General features: G+C 51.2%; 1 protein-coding gene across 1 annotated transcript; it reads left to right on the top strand.

Moving 5' to 3' along the window:
• Positions 1 to 2157: 2157 nt before the first annotated feature.
• On the top strand, positions 2158 to 20420 carry LOC150006424 (focal adhesion kinase 1-like). The gene is made up of 9 exons (XM_090280755.1): positions 2158 to 2338; positions 8214 to 8293; positions 8898 to 8961; positions 13353 to 13407; positions 15848 to 15988; positions 16453 to 16721; positions 18082 to 18199; positions 18910 to 19027; positions 20266 to 20420. Exons 3-9 carry the CDS (start codon positions 8915 to 8917, stop codon positions 20418 to 20420), a joined length of 903 nt encoding a protein of 300 aa, XP_090136881.1. The 5' UTR covers positions 2158 to 2338; positions 8214 to 8293; positions 8898 to 8914.
• Positions 20421 to 22024: the final 1604 nt, after the last annotated feature.

The raw sequence follows: 22024 nt of genomic DNA, 5'->3' as shown, positions 1-22024 counted from the left end.
CACCGGGTGACAAGCTTAAGTCCCAGGACCATGGACCACTGGGTTGAATACTTTAAAATGCTTCGTTTTTTTGTTATGTGAACTTTACCTCCCTCTTTTAAAAAAAAAGTAAGTTCCAGAAGATGACATACAGCGTGAAATACTTTTATTAGGTAAAAACCAGAGGAAACCTGAAAGCGTGGTAGGGAAACGTCAGGTAGGACAACATGGCACATGCTACTGAAGGAAGGGGCGGAGGGGACAGGCAGTCCAGCACCGCTGCAGGGGCGGCCAGCCCCCACGCCATGAGGCCTCCACTTTGTTCCCAGCTGGTCCAGACGGGAGCAGGGCTTGCCCGCCTGTCCCGGGGTTATGGGTGATCCCAGTTAAGCAGGTGGTATGTGGTAGGGCCTGGGTCAGCCAAAAACAGGTTCAGTGCAAGACCATAATGCATCAAAAGGTGTTTTGCAGTTTTGAGAGATTTTCATCAAATAGATTTAAACTTTAAAAGTTTTATACTTTGATAATTCTAGTTAAGTGAATGTTGATAACTTTCAGTTATTTGGAATCGCCTCCCTGGAGTGAGTTAATCGGGTACAGATAGACTAGGCGCTTTGGGGGAGGTGGCTGGGCCTGTCAGGCGGTGCGTTGGGGCCTGGGGGTTCAGGCCCCAGAGCAGCATCCCGTGGCGTTTGAGAGGGTGTCTGGGGCTCTCAAAGAGCCGTTGAACAAGACAGTCCTTCTCGTTGTTATCAAGATGGGGGTCACATTGTCCCGCGCAGCGTGACTGTTCACTGCTGCTCAACAGCTCCTCGCGCTGCAAAGGAGCGTGTTTCCTCAGATCTTCATGGGCGGAGAATCTTCTGTGTAGAGGAAAGGTGTCCTTTTTCAAAGACAACAAAAGAAAACGAAAAATGATAGTTTAGGAAGTTTTAGATTGTATTTTGATACAGTGTTCTATGTTATCTTGAAATGACATTCCAAATGTGAGCACCTTAATTGGAAAAGCCAGCCTGCCATTCTAACCCTGAATTCAGCAAGAGACTGAAAAGATTTACAGCCAGGAGACAGTAAATAGTGGAACACTGACAAGCTCGGAAGTGACATCTTGAAACACACAGGACGGACTCGTAAATGTGCTGATTCTCGCCCACGTGCCAGATGCATCTGTCTGGACACTGGCAGTACAAAGATGAGTAAGTTTCTGGTCACCTGCAGCCAGACAGCTGCTGCTGATTAACCAGGCCTGTTAACCCAGCATCGTTACTCATCAGGGAAGTGCCAGGTGAGATCACTGTGTGTCGCTGCATAAGTCAGTGTCTCCGTGACGGAAGTGAAGGGTCAGCAGTGTTGCGCCGCGCAGAGGCCAGGAGGTAGAGGACGAGGACACCCTCCGCGCTGCTGGTAGGGTGTGAATTGGCATCACTTCTGGGACCGTCTGGTGACACTGGCAAGAGCTAAGGCGCGTGCTTGTCACCGCCCAGTGCTGCTCCTGGTGGACGCCCAACAGAACGCGTGCGCGGGCACCGGGGGGCCTGCACCGGTCTTCATCGTGGGGACACCGATGGAAAGGCGGGCGGGGGAGCATTCTGCTGACATTTGTTTGCTTCCGCCATCCTGGAAGCCTGGCTTCCCGAGCCGATGAATGACGTTTTTATGCTTAGAGGGGGAGCCTTACTCCAGTAGCCAGGAGGAGGAAACAGCTCACATGGCCGTCCGCAGCGTGGGTCTGAGTCCGGCTGGCGGGTCAGGCAGCCGCTGCTCGCCGGTGACTGAAGGGCACGCGCTGCAGTTCTGCGCAGGCGACCTCAGCGGTACGTCCGCAGGGTGTTGGGGGCGCTGCCGGGCAGGGCACGGCAGGGCTGGAGGGGCATCTGGGCTTTGCGTCGTGCGTTCTCCTCACAGAGTGGCTGTGCTGAGAGCGCAAACGTTTATAAATGAGTCGGTTATATTTTACCTTATTCTCAAAATAATATTTCAGAGTAACTGGCAGTGCCGTACTCCCCATCCTGTTGTAATTGTAGACGATGAACTGAGAAACTTACTGATTTCTAATTGTTCTGTTCTGTGCATTATTTTTTAGATATGAATTGAGAATACGTTAGTAGCCAAAAGGATTTCTAAACCAGTTTACTGAAGACAAGCCAACTTTGAATTTCTTCAATCAACAGGTATAGGAGGGCAATTTAATATACCTTTTTTGTTTGTTTCTTTGAATCCTATTTATTACATAGCTTCCCTTGAGAATTCGATGAAACCTAATGTTTGGGAGAATATAATTGGTCACTGTGTGGCTCTGAGAACCTTTTAACTGAACTTAAGAACTTAAGAACTTCTGATATTCGGCGAATGAACGAAGGTACGCTTGGGTAGCCCTTACAAGACACTGTAAGTAGGGACAGCACATCCTCAGGGACATGACCCTGCGTATGCTTTAATTCACGTGTAACTAACCTGCCTGAATGTCAGCAGACTTGTCCCACGTAGAAGGCATCGTCAGTGCCCCCTGCGCCCATACAATCTCAATAGCAATTTGCATAAGAAAGCCAAAACGGACCTTTTTACACTGGGAGGAGCTTGCTTCTTTCCCCTTAAGACATTAGTTAGGCAATAAATATATGTGACATAAATGGACTCACACAGTTTTATGACCAAATAAATGTTACTTGTTAGTATCAGTGAACAGTGGTCCTCAAGATTGTCGAATGAACATCACAGACGTTTGTACATATGCTTTTGCCACTAAATGTGCTCGGTGATTTCTGATTGAATAAAAATATTTATTAGATGTCTACTCTGGGCCGAGTGCAGAAGTGAGTGGGTCTGCAGCGTCCAGTTCCTCAATCTGGGGGAGGGTTCGGTCCGCTGCCCCGGGTACCCCAGAACGTGGGTGGTATTTTCTGTGTGATTTTTATCGGTGCCCCTGAGAAGCTGCTCTTGTCCTCTCTCTCTCGGCGGATGATCTGCCTTTTCTCTTCATGGCTTTACGCCCCTGTCTCTGTCTGCAGTGCTTCACAGTTTTATCACCAACGGGGTGCGGGTTCCCACATGCTGACTCCTGCATTGTCTGTGTTGTGCGGCTTGTACCTGTGGCTTCGTGTCTCGTTCCTCAGTTCTGGAAGTGGCCTGGGGGACACCACCGCAGACCCTGCCTTCACTCTGCGTGTGTTCGCCCTTCTGGGACCCCAGGGCCAATCCGCAGTAGCGCGCCTCAGTCTGTCTCCATCAGCATCTCTGTCCCGTGTCCTCTCCTGTCTCTGGGACCAGTGATGCAGACGAATCTGTCAGGCCACCAGCTCTACCCAGCAGTGACCAATTTGATGTGTAATACATTTGTTGAGTTTTTATTGATTACTTTTTTATTTTCTAAAGTTTCATCCCCCCATACACACTTTTAAAAATCTTCTAGGCCGTCTTTTATGGCCTTTATACTTACTGATTTCCTGTCCTTTATTTCTTTATCATTTCATTGCACGTTAATGTCTATTGTGAACCTGAATTACAGCGTCTGAATCCTTGGACTTCCTGCCAGCTGGTGGCGGCTGGCTCTGACTCTTGTTCAGGTGCTTGTTCCCTTGTGTGTTTGTCAGGAGCTGCTACTCCTGGACGTCACCTGTGGGGATCTTGAGGGTCTAGACTGGGGAATAGTGAATGTTCCTGAGTGTTGTCTCTGTTACTCTTTCTGTTTCAGAAGAATCAGTATTTTCATCGTTCTGACTCTTCTATCAGGTAGAAATGAAAGAATTATGTTTGATTCTGTCTACCACCATTCCCAGAGAAGGAGAAAGAACTTACAATAACCGTCTCAGTGTTATTATTTATTTGCAAGGTCATGTGCCAGGGGGTGGGGTGGCATCAGGAGGAAACCACCTGTCAGTGGATGTGCTGGTGTCAGTGGCTGACTGGTCGGCTGTTGTCCTCTGAATGCTTAAAGGTGTCCCAGATGTGAGATGTTGTAAATGAGTCACTCCATGTTTTTGACCCATTTGAGAACATTCTTAAAGATATTAATCAGCACACTCTGAAAATAAGCAAGAATCTTGTTATAATCCTATTCGCTGTAAAGCCAGAGTCTATAAAAATAAGTTTTGATGCTAAAACTCGTGGCTCATTATAAAGCAAGAAAACTATACTCTGATATCGAACTTTTCCTTTGCCGTGTTGCACTTTATTCCTCTTTACCTCTCTGAGCTTGCACTTGGGAAAGTGTATTTGATTGACAACCTTTTGCAGACAGTGGCGGCCATTGGCTTGAAGGGCTGTGTCAGTGTTGGGTCATGAAGTTGTTCCAGTTACTGAACTTGTACAGAAACCATTCAGCACCGTTGAAGTTGTCAGCTCTTAGGATGCCTGGGTGTGGCATTTTGTCCTACAGATGCTTTAAGGTTTAAATGTGTATGTTTATTCATTGGCGCTTAACATTAAAAGTTTAACTTAACTCTGTGGTATGGACACGACACTACTCTGTAGGTGTATGTGAGGTGCCAGGCATGCTTATTTCTTGTTGGCCTGTCTTGTGATCCTTGGGTCTAGTTGATAAATTTGTTAGCAGGCAAAGTATTCAGAAGAGAGCAAACAGCACAATCCCATGTGGTGAGTGCAGCACTGAGCTGGCGGGGCATAGGTAGTGGAGGGCTTGGGTGGGTCCTTCCTGCTCTAGATGTGAGCGGTTTCCTCATTGCAGAGAGAGGGAAAGGCTCATAGGTGCCATACTGCCCCCAGCGGGAAGTCCACATGCATCCTGTTCGTTTAAGTAGGAAAGCGGCCTCAGCACCAACCCAGGTTAGTCTGGAAAAACAGAACCACATTCAGAGCTTTCTCTTAAAAGAGTCATGCAGGTTTGCTGGGCCTGGACAGAGTTCACCAACAGCAGAGCCACAGTCTCGAGGGAGTGCCCAGCGCAGTGACAGTGGTGGCAGGGCCCAGGGGAGGCCTGCAGAGACTGCTGAGACAGGGGTCCCAGGGGGATGAGACCGGGGTCCCAGGGGGATGAGCTGCATCCCAGTGAGCATCCGCCTTCCTTCTGGGAGAGCCTGAGCCCGCGCTGGGGCCCAGCTGTGGGCAGACGTGTGCTGGGTGCCCAGGTCCGTGCACATGTCTCGTCTCTGTGCATCAGGTGGGGCTGCCCACCCACCTAGCAGGGCCGTGATGGGTATAGATAACACGTGTGGAATGCAGCATGGTGCCTGGCCCTGGTCGGCGCTCTGTTGGTCGTAGGCCGCTGCTCTGCTGCAGTCCTCGTCCTTGCCAGGCTTTTTCTGACACGTTGGGGATGGTGGCCACGTCTGGCTCACAGCCATGTGCCGAGAGTGCATGTTATCACCCAGAGGTCTGCCTGAGTGGTGCCCAGTGTGTTTGCTCTAAGAAAACACACACACACAGTCACGTAAGTACTCACTGAGTTGTGTTTATGTCCCAGAAGGAGGCAGTGCCTTCTGGGAGTTAAAAGGAGGAGAAAGATAGTCAAGCAAAGTTTTATGGAGGAAACAGACACTGAGTCGACAGGATCCTGAGTCCTGAGCAGCCATCGGGATGGTAGTGTGCAGGGAGCTCGGCCTCAGGGCCCGTCAGCAGGGGAGGCGCTGGGCGCAGGTGGCCGGCGGGGTGGGCCTGCCGCGAGAGCCTGTCCCATCCTGGCTCAGCTCACTTAACAGAACACATTGGGCACCTCAGGTCACAAATGGACTTGCGGCCGTGGTCACACAGCTCCCAGGGGCGAGAGGAGTAGGTTGTTGCTGTAGGAAAAACCACTCTCAGGCCCTGACCATTGTGGCTCAGTGGGTCAGGTGTTTGTCCATGAAGTGAAGTTGCTGGTTTGATTCCCGGTCAGGGCACGGGCCTGGGTTGTGGGTTCGGTTGCCACTCAAGCATGTGCAAGAGGCGGTTGATCAGTGTTTCTCTCCTTCTCTTTCTCCTTCCCTTCCCCTTTCTAAAAAATAAATAAATAAAATCTTTATTAAAATAAAAGAAGGAAAAACAATTCTCAGGACTTCTAGTTGCACTTTTACAAAGGGGATTTCCCATTAGAATTGTTAAATTATAATTTTTTTATTTTTGCAACTAATAGGAATTTGGTTTTGGTGAATGAAATAAAGCAAGTGATTACACTTTCCCACCTGTGAACAGTGTTTAAAAATTACATCATCTCTAATAAGACAGTGTTATGATGGTGCGTTTTCCTCAGCACGTCATTGCTGCTGTGCTGTGGTTTGTCGCAGTCGTTCAGTGATTCAGTCAAAACGACTGGTATTTCTCTAACACATACGTAAACGTACCTCCGTTCATCTCTGTGGCTTTATTTTTGCTCAGTAAGAAACCTGCCAGTGATGCAAGAACTTCATTCTTAAATTTGATTTACTTCCTGCCAGACAAGAGCAAGAGCCGATTGAAGTGTAAACAAAACGAGTTTAGAATTAAAGCTTTTTACTTAAGATAGTGGAAAGAGTAATTCAATTCCATTGTCTCAGTCTTAAATGCTTGCTGTAGGTAAGGAATAGGAATTACGCTGCGTGTCTTCTGTGGAAGAGAGCACTCACACAGAGCAGCACCGGAAGCCCAGTTTTATCTCCGTTCATTCATTCATTCATTCATTCGCTCCCTCGCTTAGTCGGTGGAGAACCTGAAGCAGGTTCTCCGAGGAAGTGGCGTTTAGGTTGGGAACAGCGGGCGCTACTTCCTGCCAGAGGAGGACGCATGGGGCGCGCAGACGTGCTGTTGGGGCGCGAACTCCTGGTCTGTTAGAGGCCCCTTCCATCGAGAGGCTGGATTGGCTCTGTAAGAGACAGCGGCAGCGGTTGACCGGAGAAAGTCTGAAGCGACACGTGAGTGAACTTCCCAGGGAGCCTGGCTGGACTTCCTGACAGTCTTGGCTGACTCTCTGGGGTCTGTCATCATGAATTTAAGCAGATATCATACCATAGTTTGTCCCGTTGCTCAGCAGGAACCATGGAGAGCAGGTGTGTGGTTCGTCCCCATGTGTTGGTGTGGCCGGGCAGTGAAGACACCAGGGGCAGAATGGGACACGGGGCGGAGGGGTCTGCAAGGGAGGCTCGTGAGGAGGAGCTGGCCAGCAGAAGGTGGACAAACAAACTCACCGGGCAGCAGAAATCGTTCCAACTGGGGGGCGAGGAGGTCACAGTTGGGGGTTTTCTGTGGCAGAGGGCAACACACCTCTTTCTGTCAAGGGCCCGAGAGTTCATATTGTAGGGTTGAAGACCAAGAGGCAGAATCAGGGTCGTAGCCAGAGCCAGAGCCAGAGCGCCAAACTGGATGCCCACAGCTCTGCTTGGTGAAATTCACAGTCTGAGCGCAGCGTTGGACAGGGCAGGCCTGCTACCAGGAAGCATGCAGCTCCACTTTTGGGGAGAACACGTCTCTTACTGAGGCTCACACGGGCCTCCCTAGCATCAGCAGCAGTGGCAGCTGCTCACCTACTTCATCCGCGAAGATGTCCTCACGTGGCAGGTCCTCTTGTGCCATATGGTCCATCGGTTGTTAGCTGAGCGTAATCCGTGCTGGAGAGCAGCTGTGCAGTTCTGTTAGCGTCTTCTCTGTATGTTAGACTTCCAGCACGTTTCTTACTTTGCAGGTCAATCACAGTAGGTGGGTGGGTGGGAAGCACCTCAGTTGTAGAGTTAAATGGCTTTTAAAATATGTCAATTTTCCTGGTCTTGCAGTAGCGTCCAAAAATGCTATTGGAACTAAAGTTTGAGTTAGGAAAATATGTCACCTGGGACTTGGTGTGGGAATGGAGCCCCCCCCCCCCCCCCCCGGTTTCCCTCCTGGCAGCACAGAAAGGGTGGGCAGCTGGTGGCTGCCGCCACTGCAGTTCAGACGCTGTCCATTGTCCCTTAACGGCAGCGGCCCCCAACCTGTCTGGCACCAGGGACCACTTTCCTGCAAGACTGGGGGTTGGGGCACACAGGAGGAGGGGCGGACGCAGGTGAGCTTCGCTTGAGGAATCAGGCCACAGACCTGGTTTGCTGGGGCTGGGGACCCCTGCCTTGTGGTGCTTGCTTCAGCGCTCACAGGTTATACAGGCACCTCTGGGGCGAGGTGGGGGGGGCATGTGTTCCTTTCCCTGTTTTTTGATATTACTCATCTCTGCATCCAGCACCAAGCGTGATTATTGACACAGTGTGTATAAAGTTCATAAATCAAACATTCCATGAATGAATAAGCCTAGAATGTATTCCTTTAAAACAGCGTTGGTTCCCCGTTTCTTTCTGTTGTAGGTGAAGAGCAACTGTATGTCAGAGATTGCTGACTAGGTGGACCAGGACATCACTTTGAAACTGGGTTGTCTGGAGATATGGTAAGGTGGCCGCTGTGCAGGGGGGTCATGATTCACGAGTGGCATTCATTGTGTTTGCAAATTACCCAGGCATTTCCCTTGTCCTCATAAAGATTACCAGTAAGATATTGAAGACAACGTGATCGAGCATTGGAGAAGGTTCTGAATTAGGCTGGTCATTTCATGACGTGTCTGGTACAGTTACCCTGTGGCATGTCCTCTGCAGGAGAAGGCGCGATGCACGCCGGCACAGTGGCCTCCATGTCCCTGTGGCTGCTCAGCATGCACGTGCTGTCCCTGGACAGAGGAGGAGGTTCAAAGGCAGCCAGAGTAGCTGGTCCCTTACAACTGAGCCTGTAGCTCATCTTTCCAGAGAGCCAGGTCTGCTTCACCTTAAAGGGAAAGGGTTGTTCGGTAGAAACAGGTCTGGGTTACCCGACTGTACCTTGCTGGGATATGGGAACGTGCTGTGAATCAAATTCATTGTTTATTCAGAGTCTATCAGGTGTTTGTGGCTGAGCCACGGGGTAGTTCAGTACACCCTGCCCGCCCCGCAGTTTTTATCACTGGACAATGCAGACGTTCTTTATACTTATATAAAAATTCGCATCTTTCCTGATTTTAGGCAGGTCATACTGGGAGATGCAGGGCAATGCCCTAGAGAAGAAGTCTAAATATGAAGTGTTGGAGTAAGTATTACATGTCGGAAAAGAATCCTTCCAAAAGCAAATATTCACAACCAAATCCTTCTTCAAATTGTAGTTTTTATTAATCTTCACTTAAAAGCAAATATTATAAAATAACATACCAGGAACTAATGGAGACGTGCCTGGAGTTTGTCGGGTGAGGGCTGTACTGGGCATCTGCAGTGGCTGGCTGTCCGCTCAGTTTGGGGGGAGTGTGGGTGGGGGAGGGGCTGCTGGTCGGGCACCAAGCTGGTCCAGGAGGAGAGGCCAGCTGCTGCGAAAGAGCTGGAGAACTGCCACTTTGTTTTGGATAGAACACCTTGCTCATGAGGGGACAGCGCTCTCTAGAAATGTGCGTGCGTGCGTGTGTGTGTGTGTGTGTGTGTGTTTAAAGCCAGCTAAAGAGTTAACCAGTCTTCCCATGTGACTTCAGCCTCGGTAGAACCAGGGTGCCTTTCCTGCAGGTGGGGAAGTAGGAGGCAGTGAGTCCTCCAGCCCTGCCTCTGGACCTTCCTGTCCTGAGGGCTCCCACTACCAGGCACAGACCAGGGGGCACACAGATTGGACTTGCATTTACTTCATTTGTAAGTGCGAGGTGATGGGCAGGACAGAAGGCACCAGCCACAGGTTAGATTAGATGTTTTAAGAAATTGTTATCGAGCTTAAAAACTGCATTGCTGCTGATGACGCATTAAACCAAAGTAAGCCAGTAACAGAGTGTCGGGCGGTTCCAGTGTGATGCTGTCAGTGGTGACCCAGCACTTTCTCTGTCTGCCTCTAATGCCGTCGAAGGACAGGGGTGTCGGCAGCTGTGGGTGAGCTGACAGTGGCTGAGCCGACAGCTCTGTTCTCATACTGAAAAGTCACAGGTGGCCAGTGTTCCTCCTCACCAGGGTGCCGGGCCCTTTGATCTTGTCCTTCCTTGTCCTTCCTTGTCCCTGCTGTGCCGCCTTGTGGCCTGGGTGGCTGCTGGACCTCACTCATCACACTGGCATCCCAGCCCGACACCGATGCGTGCCTAGTGCTTTCCCTTGGAAGGAAAGACATTGGCCAAAACGTAGTCATGGGCCACACCTGGCCGCCAGAGGGAGGCACCACTGTACCTGCCTAACGGACAACTCTTACCCGGGACGAAGGAGAGAATGCCATTCGGAAGGAAGGGTCAGTCTCTGCTGCAGTTAGAGAATTTTAATATTCATCAGTTTTTAAGAAGCTTCAAGTCTCATTTTAGAATTTAAGTGCCTAAGTGGTATTTTTAAATTAAAGATATTCAATTGTGAACGTTTTGGGGTGAGGATAAGGTAGGAATATGATATGAATATGCACATATCGATATATTTAGTCAATTTTGGTTGCTTTTTGCCTGGGCTTTAAAGCTTTGAGGAATTAAAGCCAGCAGGTGTGGTCACTCTTCTCAGAGTTGGTGCCAGAGGGAAAACAGATGTATCCTTGACTTAAGAACTCACTGGGGCCCTGGCCGCGTGGCTCAGTGGGTTGTGCATCATCCTGCAAAGCGAAAGGTTGCCAGTTCAATTGCCAGTCAGGGCACACGCCTGGGTTGCGGGTTTGGTCCCTGGTTGGGATGCATACAAGAGGTAACTGATCGATGTTCCTCTCACACCTGTATGTTTCTCTCCCTCTCCTCCCTCCCTTCCCCTATCTAAAAATAAGTAAGTAAAATCTTAAAAAAAAAAAAAGAACTCACTCACAAGAAGCTGAATTACTTTTTAATATGTAAATAAAGCTTGCTCCTACCTATGGGCACAGGTGCAGGGCAAGGCCACCAGCTGGGACCTGAGCTCGCCCTGGAGCTCACGGTGGCACCTGTGGGGTGGCACCCAGGCCCTCCTGCTTACCCTGACTATCCTGAATGGCAGGCATGGTGTGAAAGGGAGACCGCGAGGAAGTCACTGCGGCAGGTGGGGCTGTGAGGAGGCAGAGCTTGGAGGACGGACATGAGGGAGAGAGGAAGGCCTCACTCATCAGTGGTCTGAATGCTTCAAAGGGTGTTCAGGGAAAAGTCAACATTAATGGAGAAAATTCTGGTTTACAGTCAACCATACATGTAATTTAGGTCCCTGAAACCCTGCGTCTCAACAAGTAAATTAACTGGACTTGGAAGCATTGGGCACCTCCGACTCTCCTGCCGCCAGTCGTTTCTGCCGGCGGCTCCCTGGAGACGGCACGTGCCATGGTTCCTGCCGTGGTCTGACCTGGGGCCGCGTGTGAGCCAGCGAGGCACACGGCTCACCTGCGTCACCGCTTCGATTCCGAGTGACTGCCGTCCTGGGGCCTGGGTGCTGGAGCCCCAGGGCAGATCTGGCAGTGCTGACATCTGTCACCTGTGCCTGGGCTTTAAAAGGTCCCCTTGACCTCGAGGGCGTCCACAACCCGAAGCTTGGGTTCAGGGCCTGGCGTCCAGAGTGCTCTGTTTGTGCAAGCTTGTTTTTTGTCAGATGAGCTTGCGTGTATTTAGGGTCTACCCTTGGACAGTTACCTGCACACTAAAGAACCTCCTCATGGGAAAGGCCGGCAGCTGCCTCTCTTTCATAAGTCCTGTCTATTGTCTTAGTCCCCTGACCTTGCAGGCATGGCGTTTGAGCTCAGATGAGGCTGCGCCACCTACATACAGTTCAAGCCAAGCCACTTCTGGGTCGAGTACATGGGGTGATCCGGTGCTGACAGCGGCCAGACAGGCGGCCTCCCATCAAGTGGGACAGCCTGCCGCTGCTCCCCCCCACCCCCCACCCCCGGCTTCCCAGGGAGCATTCAGTTTGGGTGTGTGTAACAGCACTCTCCCTGCACAGAACAGAGCGCCCCAGCGCTCCGCCATGAGCCCAGCTAGCCCACCGTCTGGATTAAGTCAACGGAAATGTGTTAAGGGTGGTGGTGAATTTTTCCAATAGTTTTGTGTGCTTTAGCCTCGTTTTTATTTTCTTACTGGCCAGGTGTTCCATTTAAAAGGGCTCTGACGTATGAACAAATGTGACAAATTTCTTATCACTCAAAAGTCGTTGAAAAGAAGTAAACTGCATGCTTCGTAAGCATTAATTGGCCTTAGCTTTTTCAAATGGAATTGTCTTCACCTGGGAAGTTCAAGTAACACCCAGTAACAGGCATTACTTCCACAAAGAAATACACTCTCTCCTGTTTTTCTTGAAACATAGAACCTCTTGGTCCACTTTTAATTTTCCTGTTTGTGGCAGAAACGAGGATGATAAATTCTTCCCACCTGACTAAGAAAAATGGGAACGTGAGCGGCTTGACGGCAGCGCTGATGGTGTCGCAGGGGGAAGAGGACACCTCTGGGCTGGAGAGCCCTGCATGTCTGAGGTGGACCTCGGCGCCCGCAGCCATCCCCTCCCAGCACATGGCACCCACGTCCCTGTGGCCACCTTGCCCTCTCCCTCTCGCTGGTTTCGGTCCTGACTCGTCAGATCACAGGACAGGATTAACGTGTTTGTCTATAGGGGACGTGGTTTCTGTGGCTTCCCAAGGGACGCCAGCTAACTTAGAGCTGTAGACGGAGTTCTTCCTGTGTTCTTACCTTGATGATTTATATCCAGTTTATTGTTTCCTTACCTAACTGAGCAGACGCCTGTGTTTCACCCTCTCCCTGGTCCGACATTCCAACCGTGTCCCCGCTTCGGTTCGTCGCCAGCGCAGGACTGCCATCTAGTGGCCGGGAGCCTGGGCCTGAGCGCCGGAAGGGAGCAGAAGAGGGCTGCTGACCCCTTCCCGCCTGTTTTCTTGGCCAGGGCGCTCTGAGGCTCTTGATGGTAATGACTCATTTTGTAGCCTGGTCTGAAGAAAGTCACCGCGGTTTCCAACATTTTTGACGTTAAGCGAATCCCTTCATGTCCTCTTTTGTCTCCCTTGTGAAGCTGCGATGATGGACCTTGACGAGGTGCACATGTCTCTTACTCAAAAAGTTAATTTTGAAAAAGTGTCAACTCTTACGGTTAATTCAAGGTTTGTTTTTTAAACTTCAGAGTACGTCCCAAGTGTTTTCCAGGTCGGGCTGGTCTGCAAACGCAGCATCGCCAACTGGACAGAGGTCTGTGGGGCAACCCCTCAGGCAGTGTTCGAAGAAGGACAACTTATGTACACGCTGCAGCGTGCAGAGGGGCAGCGTCTTAAGTGGGTTTTCAGTAAGTGTTACAATAACAGCAGTTTTTCTACATAGGCCAAGTTGTATTGCTGTTTTCTGCGTGTATCTAGAAAATTATTAGTCCCACCCCATCTGCGACTTTGCTGGTAAATTTGAACTTCGTTCTATGTCCTTCCCGAGCCCCATGTGCAAGGATAACTAACCCACCTTTATGGTCTCACAGCAGTGGCATCGTGTTGCTGAATTCGGTGTCGTTACTGTTACCCTTCTTTTCCTATTTCAGAAAAGATGTTGGTCTGAAGCGGTTTTTTCCTCGGAGTTTACTGGATTCTGTCAAGGTAATTGGAGGTCCCTTTGTCATAGTCAGATGACCACGCTATTCAGAACCCTCCCTGGGTGCGGTTTTCTCCCTTACGTGTAAAGGTTACAGTGTCAAAAGCTGACAGTCGTTCTAGTTATATTAATGGCAAGTAGAGTTTTATAGGAACAGCTTCCCGATCCTGACTTAAAAGTGTCAAGGAGCCGTCCCAGAGTGAGGCTGAGGAGCGGTGAGTAAGTCCCTGAGAGACCCTGGCAGTCATAGGGTAGCGGCCAGCGCCCCTGGGGGACAGGCAATGACATGGAGGGGAGGTGGACAGTGAGCGAGCGGTGTGGCGCCAGTGCGGGCGTCTTAGTTTCCGCTCTTGGGCCAGGGCTGTGGAAGGCGTCCCGTCCGGCGGGGCTGGGGGCTCCCGGTACAGTCTTCGCAGCTCTCCTGTAAGCCTAGAATTAGGCAGCAGGTCTCAGGCAGCCCCATTCCGATTGGTTTGAAACAGCAACGGAAATCTAGTTTCAGAGCTAGAAATGTTGAGAACTCAATAGTTAGTGGTTTTGAGAAGCATCTCTACAATTCCCAAGAAACAGACTGAAGTGTTTTCTCGAGGACCGTCAGGAACACTTAGTTCCCTTCATAGAGGAAATAGTTGTCATTCTCATGTTGATGATTAGCAGGTGACATTTAGCCAGGCACAGAAATGCCTGGCTTAGTGGTCCCTCAGCTCGCCCTTCCTGGCATCTGCTGCCTGCCAGCGCCGGAGTGGGGTGCTAAGGGGGAGAGAGACCTGGCATCTGCATGGGCAACTCCCATCTGGCACAGGCCCTGAGGGCGGGGTGAGGGAGAAGCCCCCGTGCTCAAGCAGGGAGCAGCCTGAGTGCCCACTGATGGGTGAATGGGCGGAGAAGACGTGCGCCCACCACGGACTGTCACTCGGCTGTAAAGGAGCCAGTCCTGCCGTTCGGGATGATCCGGGCGGCCCTAGAGGCACTGTGCACAGTGACATGAGTCAGACAGAGGGGGCAGGGTGTCACCTACACGTGGGATCTAAAAGCAAACGCAGAAGCAGCAGACCCGGGTTCCTGGGTAGATTGGTGGTTCCCAACGGGCGGGGGTTGGGCAGAATGGGTGAAGGGAGTCAAAAGAGATGAACTTCCAGGTGCCAAATAAATGTCACAGGGGTGTTGATACTCTACTGCGTACTTGAGAGCTGCAAAGAGAGCAGGTCTTGAAAGTTCTCATCACGAGAATAAAATGATAACTGCGACGTGAGGGGTGTTAACTAGACACTGGGGTGAGCATTTTGCTATATATACAAGTACGGAATCATTATGTTGTATACCTAAAACTAACATAATGTACATCAGTTATATCTCATTTATAAAAAGTAGGCTTTGCATGTACTGTTATTAACATATCTGTATTTAGTGTCTGGTGAATGGGTAGGTACCACATTCCTTAGACTGTTATTCTTTTATTGGAAGTTTCCTTTAGCGCTACATCATCATCTTTTCATCGGGAAAGCCTGAGGGGCCCATTTTACTGGCAGCATCTGATAAATATTCGGTTGACAATTATGAAATAATTTTTATGTTCAAAATGGCTGAGTAGCCATAGTTTCTGATGAGCTGACCTAATTCTGAGTAGTTTCTCTGTGTGTCGGTTGGTGCGTAGGCAGCTGCCTTGGTTTCCCTGCCTCGTTGGCATCATACCCGTGCCCAGCGTGCGCACACTGTCCGCGTGCGGCTCCCACCCCCATGGTGCCCTTCTGAAGCCTCGTGTGTGCAGGTGGTTTGCTCATACTTCTTCCTGTAACTCCGTGACATGGACTGGCACGTCCGTCAGTGAGCCCCATACACCTTGGGCTGCGTAGAGATGGGTGGACAGACACACCACTGTGTGGGTGACCCGGTGAGATGTTGCTGTGAAGAGCTCTGCAGAACCTCCCTGTTGCTGAATCTTTGCATAGTCTGTCATCGTCCCTAAGGAATAATGTCTGGCATTTTCACCGCTGGGTCAAGAGTTGTGGTTTTCTAAGGCTTCTGACTCAGGTCCAGGTTGCCCTTCAGAAAGGCTGCATTGACTGCCCCTCCCAGCAGAGGGCGTGTGAATGCCCTGACCCTCACCTGTGTGCCAGGTAACTGTCCTGGGCAGGGACCCGTTTTAATGCCTCACTCCTTACCTTTTCCACTGAGCCAGGTATCACCTTACAGACTTCTGTTTAAGATATAAAGCTCAAAACCACTGAACTGTACACTTAAAATGACTAAGATGATATGTTCTATGTTAGGTGTATTTTATTACAAGTTATTTAAAAGAAGATGTGAAGGCCTGCTGAATGTGCCACTGTGTAATAGTGTAAACAAGAGGCCGTCAGCGGGCAGGGAGTGCTCTTTGCCGAAGTTAGTACTGCTGTGGCCTTGACTCCTCCTGACTCTGAAAAGCCTCGTGACTTCATTGTGGAGGCCAAGACATTGAGGAAACTGATCCAGCAGACATTCCGACAGTTTGCCCACCTTAACAGAGAAGAGAGCATCCTGAAGTTCTTTGAGATCCTCTCCCCGGTGTACAGATTTGATAAGGAGTGCTTCAAGTGCGCGCTCAGGGTAAGTGTGGGCATGGGGTGCATGGGGGACGCGTGGGTTCTTGTCCGTGTGCATCTGAGTGTCTGATAGAGATAGAATTTGTCACATTTGTAACTTGAGCATGTGGGGAAAATGCACAAAATGTGTCCATGTGCGAATAAAATCATATTTTAAAAATAGCATGTCTCTGTTCAAGATTACATTTTTCTGTTCCAGCTGAGCGATGTGTTGATGAACTGTGCATGATGGGCTGGTTTACCCTGTTCAGTTCACCTTCCTAAAGAAGCCACTAGCTTCAGACCCGTGGGAATGAGTGCTGTCTCTCTGTCTGGGCTTAGTGGATGCAGGATTAATGAAGTTATCCATATTTCATAGTATTTGGCTAGATAGATTAATGGCTAGCTAAGCCAGCCCCCTGGGCTCTTTATATAAAATGGTTCTTTTTCCTTCTGTTCTTCTGTCTTCACCTGTGTCACCTTCAAAAGTCAAGCTGGGTGATTTCAGTGGAGCTGGCGATCGGCCCCGAGGAAGGCATCAGCTGCCTTACAGACAAGGGCTGCAGTGGAAGGCTGCTCTGGGGACCCTGCCTACACCCAGGTGGGCTGGCTTGGGACGGGATCAAGCTCAGGGAATGGGGGTTCGCAGGGTCTGTGGCACTTGAACACTTGGAGATTGAGCAGTGGAGCAGCCGTGAGCTGGGAACAAGCCAGGGAGGTGGCTGGAACCCCAGGCAGCAGTCTCTGAGGCTGAGAGCGTGATCTAGGTGGGGCCTGTGGTGGTGGTGGCAGCTGTGTGTAGGGTGGTAGTGGAGGACCGACCAGGGGGTGGAGGACCGGCCGGGGGGTGGAGGACTGGCTGGGCAGCACCTCAGGGCTCCTGCCTGAAAGCAAGGCCTGAAGGTGTTTTGCCGGGAGGGAGCTGGGGGCAAGTCCACTGGCTCAGTCCCCACGTTGAGACCTGTGCCGTGACCTGTGCTGAGTGGGCCACTTGGCAGGAGGGGCTGATGCCATGTGATAGTCTCAGAGCAAGAGGCCTTAAGCAAGGTAATTGTTTTGAATAAATGTGTAAGAATTCATTGCTTGCAAAGTGAGCACCGTCATGAAAGACAGATGGGCGTTCCCTTCTTCCTGAGAAGAAGAGTTTATTCTGCTTGGGAAACGGAACACAGTCTCTCTCAGCCTGTCTGTGCGGGAGGCTCTTTTGTCACCTACGGCCTGCCGAGCTCTGTTCCACTTGTTCAGGCACAGGGTGTGCTGGGAGGGGCCCAGGACCCTCCCCGTGGGAAGGGGAGCAGGACAGTCCCTCCCACCAAGAATTTCACACCATCTCTCTCCCTCTCTCACACACACACAGGCACGCGCACACACTGCTGGCAAGGAGCCAGGTCAGGGACTGCCTTCTCCTTCCTTCCTTCCTTGGTCTGTCCTGTGTTTCCTGACTGGCACTGAGGGGGACTCTTGGCCAGCTCCTGGGATGGAGTGCCCCTCCCTAGCCTTGAAGGGAGCAGCCGTGCTCCTCAGGAGGCCCCCGGGTGCTGCTCAGACAGTCCGCATGCCTGACACTCAGTCTCAGGGAAGGCGCCTTCAGGGGGCCAGGGTGGGGTGGAACTGGGAGTATCTCACAGCGTGAGTGAGGCCAGTCTGTTGTCTGTGGTCCAGTCTGTGCCTTTTCTTTCAAAGCCCACACATCTGGCCAACTTCACTCAAGTGCAGACCACCCAGTATTCAAATAGCGAAGACAAGGACCGAAAAGGAATGTTACAGCTGAAAATAGTGGGCGCGCCCGAGGTGCTGATGGCTCAGGGTCTCGGGAGGCGGGGGTGGGGCTGGGCGGGGTGTTTCAGGGGGAGGCTGGTTTCCGTGGGGCCTCAGAAGCACGACTTTCTCTCTCGTGGGAAGTGTTACATCACAAATAATAACGTCGGACGCCCCCGAGAACAGGACAGGAAACACTTTAAAAACCAGTCGAGAGCATTATTGTGAAGATGGTTGAAGATGAGTGTGAATTACCAAGGAAATCAACTTCTTAAAAGTGTACGAGAATAAAAATCACGTATATCCTGTAAACTGTGTAGTTTCCCAGACCTCGCCTGGCCCCAGCGCCTGTGTTCTCAGCCGGCACGCGTGCAGTGCACTAGCGACAGGTGTGGTGCGGGTAGGGAGCCCCGGCCAGCGCTGCGGGAGGCACCCGGCCTCCGGGCGGCAAACACACCGGGGCTTGGCAGGCGCGTGGGTGAGGCGCTCGTGCCCCCGTGGCCCTCTGCGGCTCGCCTGCCCTGCCCCCTGCCTGTCCTCATTCCTGTCCGCCTGGGGTCCTGGCTTCTGAGGCTCTGGGAAGTGCATCCGATTCTTTCTTGCTGCTGAGTGACACCATATTGAAACCTGGTCATAAATGATTGTCCCGGGAATCCTCAAGGACAAGGCGTTTGGAAGTGCAGCGGAAGTGCGTGTTCTTTGCTGGAAAGAGGAATTTCAAAGCTCTTAGGCAGAACGTGCTACATTGTGCTGAAAATAATGAAACGTTCCTGATTTTCTTTCGTGTTAGAGAAATTATGATGGATGGTGGATAAAAATTTACCCCATGGTAGTCTAGTTTCTAAAAGAACCCGTAATTTGACTGTCTAAATTCTTCCTTTAATTAGACTGTGCCAGAGGACCAGGCATTCTGAAGGAAACTGTTTTCCTCCTCCTTTTGTTCTAGAAAGTGAGCATCAGTTTAAGTGATTTTTCCATTTCTGTCTGGGTTTGCCTTCTGTCACGTGCTCTGGGAACAGCGTCCTTAAATATCAGACTTCCTTTTTTACTCAGAGCTTATGACAAACCTCGTTTCACTGCCACTCACCTGTTTCTGCGGGTATCTAGTGGTCTGATGTCATGCGCAGCTGTCTCTTCGATTATGGGGAAGAACAGTGACGGCCCTTTCTTGTTCTGTTCCCCTCTCAGCCTCTGACAGTGAGGGCACTGTCCCTGACCATTGCCGAGAACATGGCCGACCTGATGGAAGGCTATTGCCGGCTGGTGAACGGGGCCTTAAAGTCCTTCATCATCAGACTCCAGAAAGGTGAGTGTCTGCGTGTGTGCACCTCCCCCCGAGCTGCCGACAGCCTGCACCCAACAGCCTGCAGTTCGCATGCTGGTGGCTGTAATGAGGGACTCGCGAGGGTCCCTGCCAGGAGTCTGTGCTCTGTGTCCCGACCGGCTCACCGCCCAGAGCTGGCTTCCAGCTGAGCTGAGAGAAAGCACGTGTGTTTTGAGCAGCATGCTTGGACTGTCATTTAGGTGCCATTAGTCCTTTTAAACAAACTTTTGGGATTATGTTCTTGGGTGGTTTTTTAAAAAATCTCTAACTGATATAAATAAAGGCTTTTCTTATTTTTTCTATTTCTTTTTAAATCCTCGCCCAAGAATGTGTTTATTGATTTGAGAGAGAGAGGAATGGGAGGGAGGTGCGAAGAGAGAAACATGGATGTGAGAGAGAAACATCGATAAGTTGCTCCCTGTATGCGCCCCGACTGGGGATCGAACCCACAACCTGGGCATGTGCCCTGACCAGGAATCAAACCTGCAGCCTCCTGGTGTACGGGGTGACGTTCCAACCCCCGGAGCCTCCTGGGCAGGGCCCTATTTTATCCTGCACACTTTGGAAGTTTAGGGCAGCCCAGAACAAAATTAGTTCCGGGTCATGAGGCAAAACCAAGGGTTAGAATGAACAGCCTCACCCTCAAAGCAGGGCTGTGCCACGTCAGAAACAACGTGCAGGTTTGCGAGGCAGCAGGAGGGGGTGCTGCAGAGGACCTGGGCTTCTGAAATAATCCCACGAAAACACCCCTGGCAGGGTCATCGTGCAGTGAGTGGTGGCAGGAAACCTGGGCTTGGCCGTGGTCGACTGTGGGTTCCCACCTGAGCCCTCTGGGAGGCCCTTCCACCCTGTGCCCTGGGTCCCTGGTTGGTAGAACCCGGAGGACCTGCCCATCCTCTAGGGTTGGGCGCGTGGGTGCTGTGAGTGTGCCAGGGCCTGGAAAGGAGCCTGGCCCACATGGTGTGCACAGGTGACTGTGAGCCTCATCCCCATTGTGGCCCTGGTGCCCTGTGGTCTGGACGCACTCTGTGAACCTTGACTTTGAGGCTCCGCATGTGGCAGGATGACGCCAACTTTAGAGCTTGGTAGGTGGGTCCACAGTAGTCCCCACAGAACAGCCAGGGGGAAACAGGATTCCTCCTGGCATTGACCTGTGTGGCAAGGGGGACTCCGGCAGAAGGAGCCTGGAAGGGCTGAGTGGCGTGTGTCCACGTGAGCAGACTGGGTGAACCGTGCGGAGGCGGTGGGAGAGCACAGGGAAGTGGACAACGGAGCACGGAGCTCCTGGTGCCTGCAGCAGAGCGCCCAGCCTGCCCAGCAGACCAGGGCACTGTGCCGACAGCCAGTTGTGGGGGGACTGAGTGAGTGCTCGTGAAGCCGAGGAGTCATGGGAACCTTTTAATTTTTAAAAAATATTTTATTTACCTACTTTTAGAGAGATGGAAAGGGAGGGAGAGAGAGGGAGAGGAACATCCGTTGGTTGCCTCTCATACATGCCCTGGCCGGGGACCAAACATGCAACCCAGGCATGTGCCCTGACCAGGAATTGAACTCTTGGCCTTTTGCTCTATGGGACGACACCCACCCCACTGAGGCACACCGGCCAGCGCTGGGACCTTCGTTTGAAAGTTAGCGTCATGATGTGCTCTGTGAGCCACAGCCCAGAGGCCAGCCAGGGAGTGTCTAGGTTATAGGACGGGGCTGGCCACTGTGATCAGACCAGTGGGTCTTAGTCATTTGTTTTTTTCCTAAAATAGGGTGTGTGTTTGCTGTACAATAGCTTTCTTCACAGGAAGTACAGTAAGGCAGCTGCTTTTAGAAATGTCTGAAGGCTTCTCAGTCAAAGTGTTTGCAGATACAAGATCTTGATTCCTCGTTTTGTACTGTAAGCGGGTAGATACCTTGCAAATATTTAAATGTTTGGGGAGCATGTCTTCACATAAAGATAGCATTTTGTGAAAAATGTTTAATGTGACATATTGTCTGTCTTTTTAGTAAATAATTTGTAAAAATTTCATTCTAATTTACCAAATGTTCTTGATCAATTTGTTGGTGCACATTAACGCAGGTAACATTCAGACAGTAAGCATCCACAGGATCAGGGAGCAGTGAGGGATGAGCCCGTGAACTGGAGGGTGGAGAACTGATGGGACCAAGTTCAAGGGCAAATGTAGAGAGGAGCTGTGGACAGACGGCACGTGAGACTGCACCAGGGCTGTTACCCAGGAGCTGCCTGGGAGGGGGTCAGAGAAATGGGTGGAAGACAGGCACCTGCCCACACAACCCCCCGCCCCACAGACACCCCTGAAATGGGAGACAGAGCATTGTTCTCTGCTGACGGGAACGGAGCAGTGCTTTGGGGGTAAACTGAGGAGCTTAAGTTGTACTTACACGCCATGGAGAGACGGTGCAACTGTAAGCAGGGGAAAGGCTTGATTAATTGGTTTTGGGGGAAGTTATTCCGATAGTGATGTAGCTCAGGGATGGAGTAGAGGACAAGGTCAGTTTGGAGTCTGTCCCCATTACTCGAGACAGAAGAGGTGAAGCCAGGGGTCCATGCTCCCAGCCACCCGGTTGGGGAGGAGGGTCTTCCCAACCAAAGACAGGGCCCTGAGCCTCCCTGCCGTGGTAGGAGGCAACCGCCAGGGGAGGGCTGCTCTGCCTGGGCTCCTTCCAGTCGCCACTCTGTGGGCCACTGGGCCTTGGGCCCCGTGGGGCCTCAGACCTTCCATGAGGGATGTTGTCTTTGACCGAAAGACAGCCTCATCTTTGAGAGCCTCATGGGAAGACACCTTTCATCATTTTGTCACCTCACTTTGTTTTGACCGGGCAGCACCTTTTACATGGTGTTCACCTGCACTCAGTGTATGTTTGTTACAGATACTGAAAATAAGACCCCCAAAGCCTAAGACAGACGGTGTAATACCTTCCTCTAAAGGGCTGTTCCTGTGGAATCTTCCAACGGGAACAGAGGGGTCC

This window comes from Furipterus horrens, unplaced genomic scaffold (assembly GCF_987537825.1).
Source record: "Furipterus horrens unplaced genomic scaffold, mFurHor1.1.pri manual_scaffold_6, whole genome shotgun sequence".
Classification (NCBI taxonomy): Eukaryota; Metazoa; Chordata; class Mammalia; order Chiroptera; family Furipteridae; genus Furipterus; species Furipterus horrens.
The sequence above is the reverse complement of the archived record's forward strand: the minus strand, read 5'-3'. Positions and strand labels throughout refer to the sequence as shown.

Bases quoted from the DNA above. Each gene is read 5' to 3' on its own strand.
- LOC150006424 (XM_090280755.1), top strand. From the start codon at position 8,915: ATGCAGGGCAATGCCCTAGAGAAGAAGTCTAAATATGAAGTGTTGGA. The intron at 15,989-16,452 runs GTAAGTGTGGGC...CACCTTCAAAAG, and splicing joins GCTTCAAGTGCGCGCTCAGG to TCAAGCTGGGTGATTTCAGT. The intron at 19,028-20,265 runs GTGAGTGTCTGC...CCACGTGAGCAG, and splicing joins CATCATCAGACTCCAGAAAG to ACTGGGTGAACCGTGCGGAG.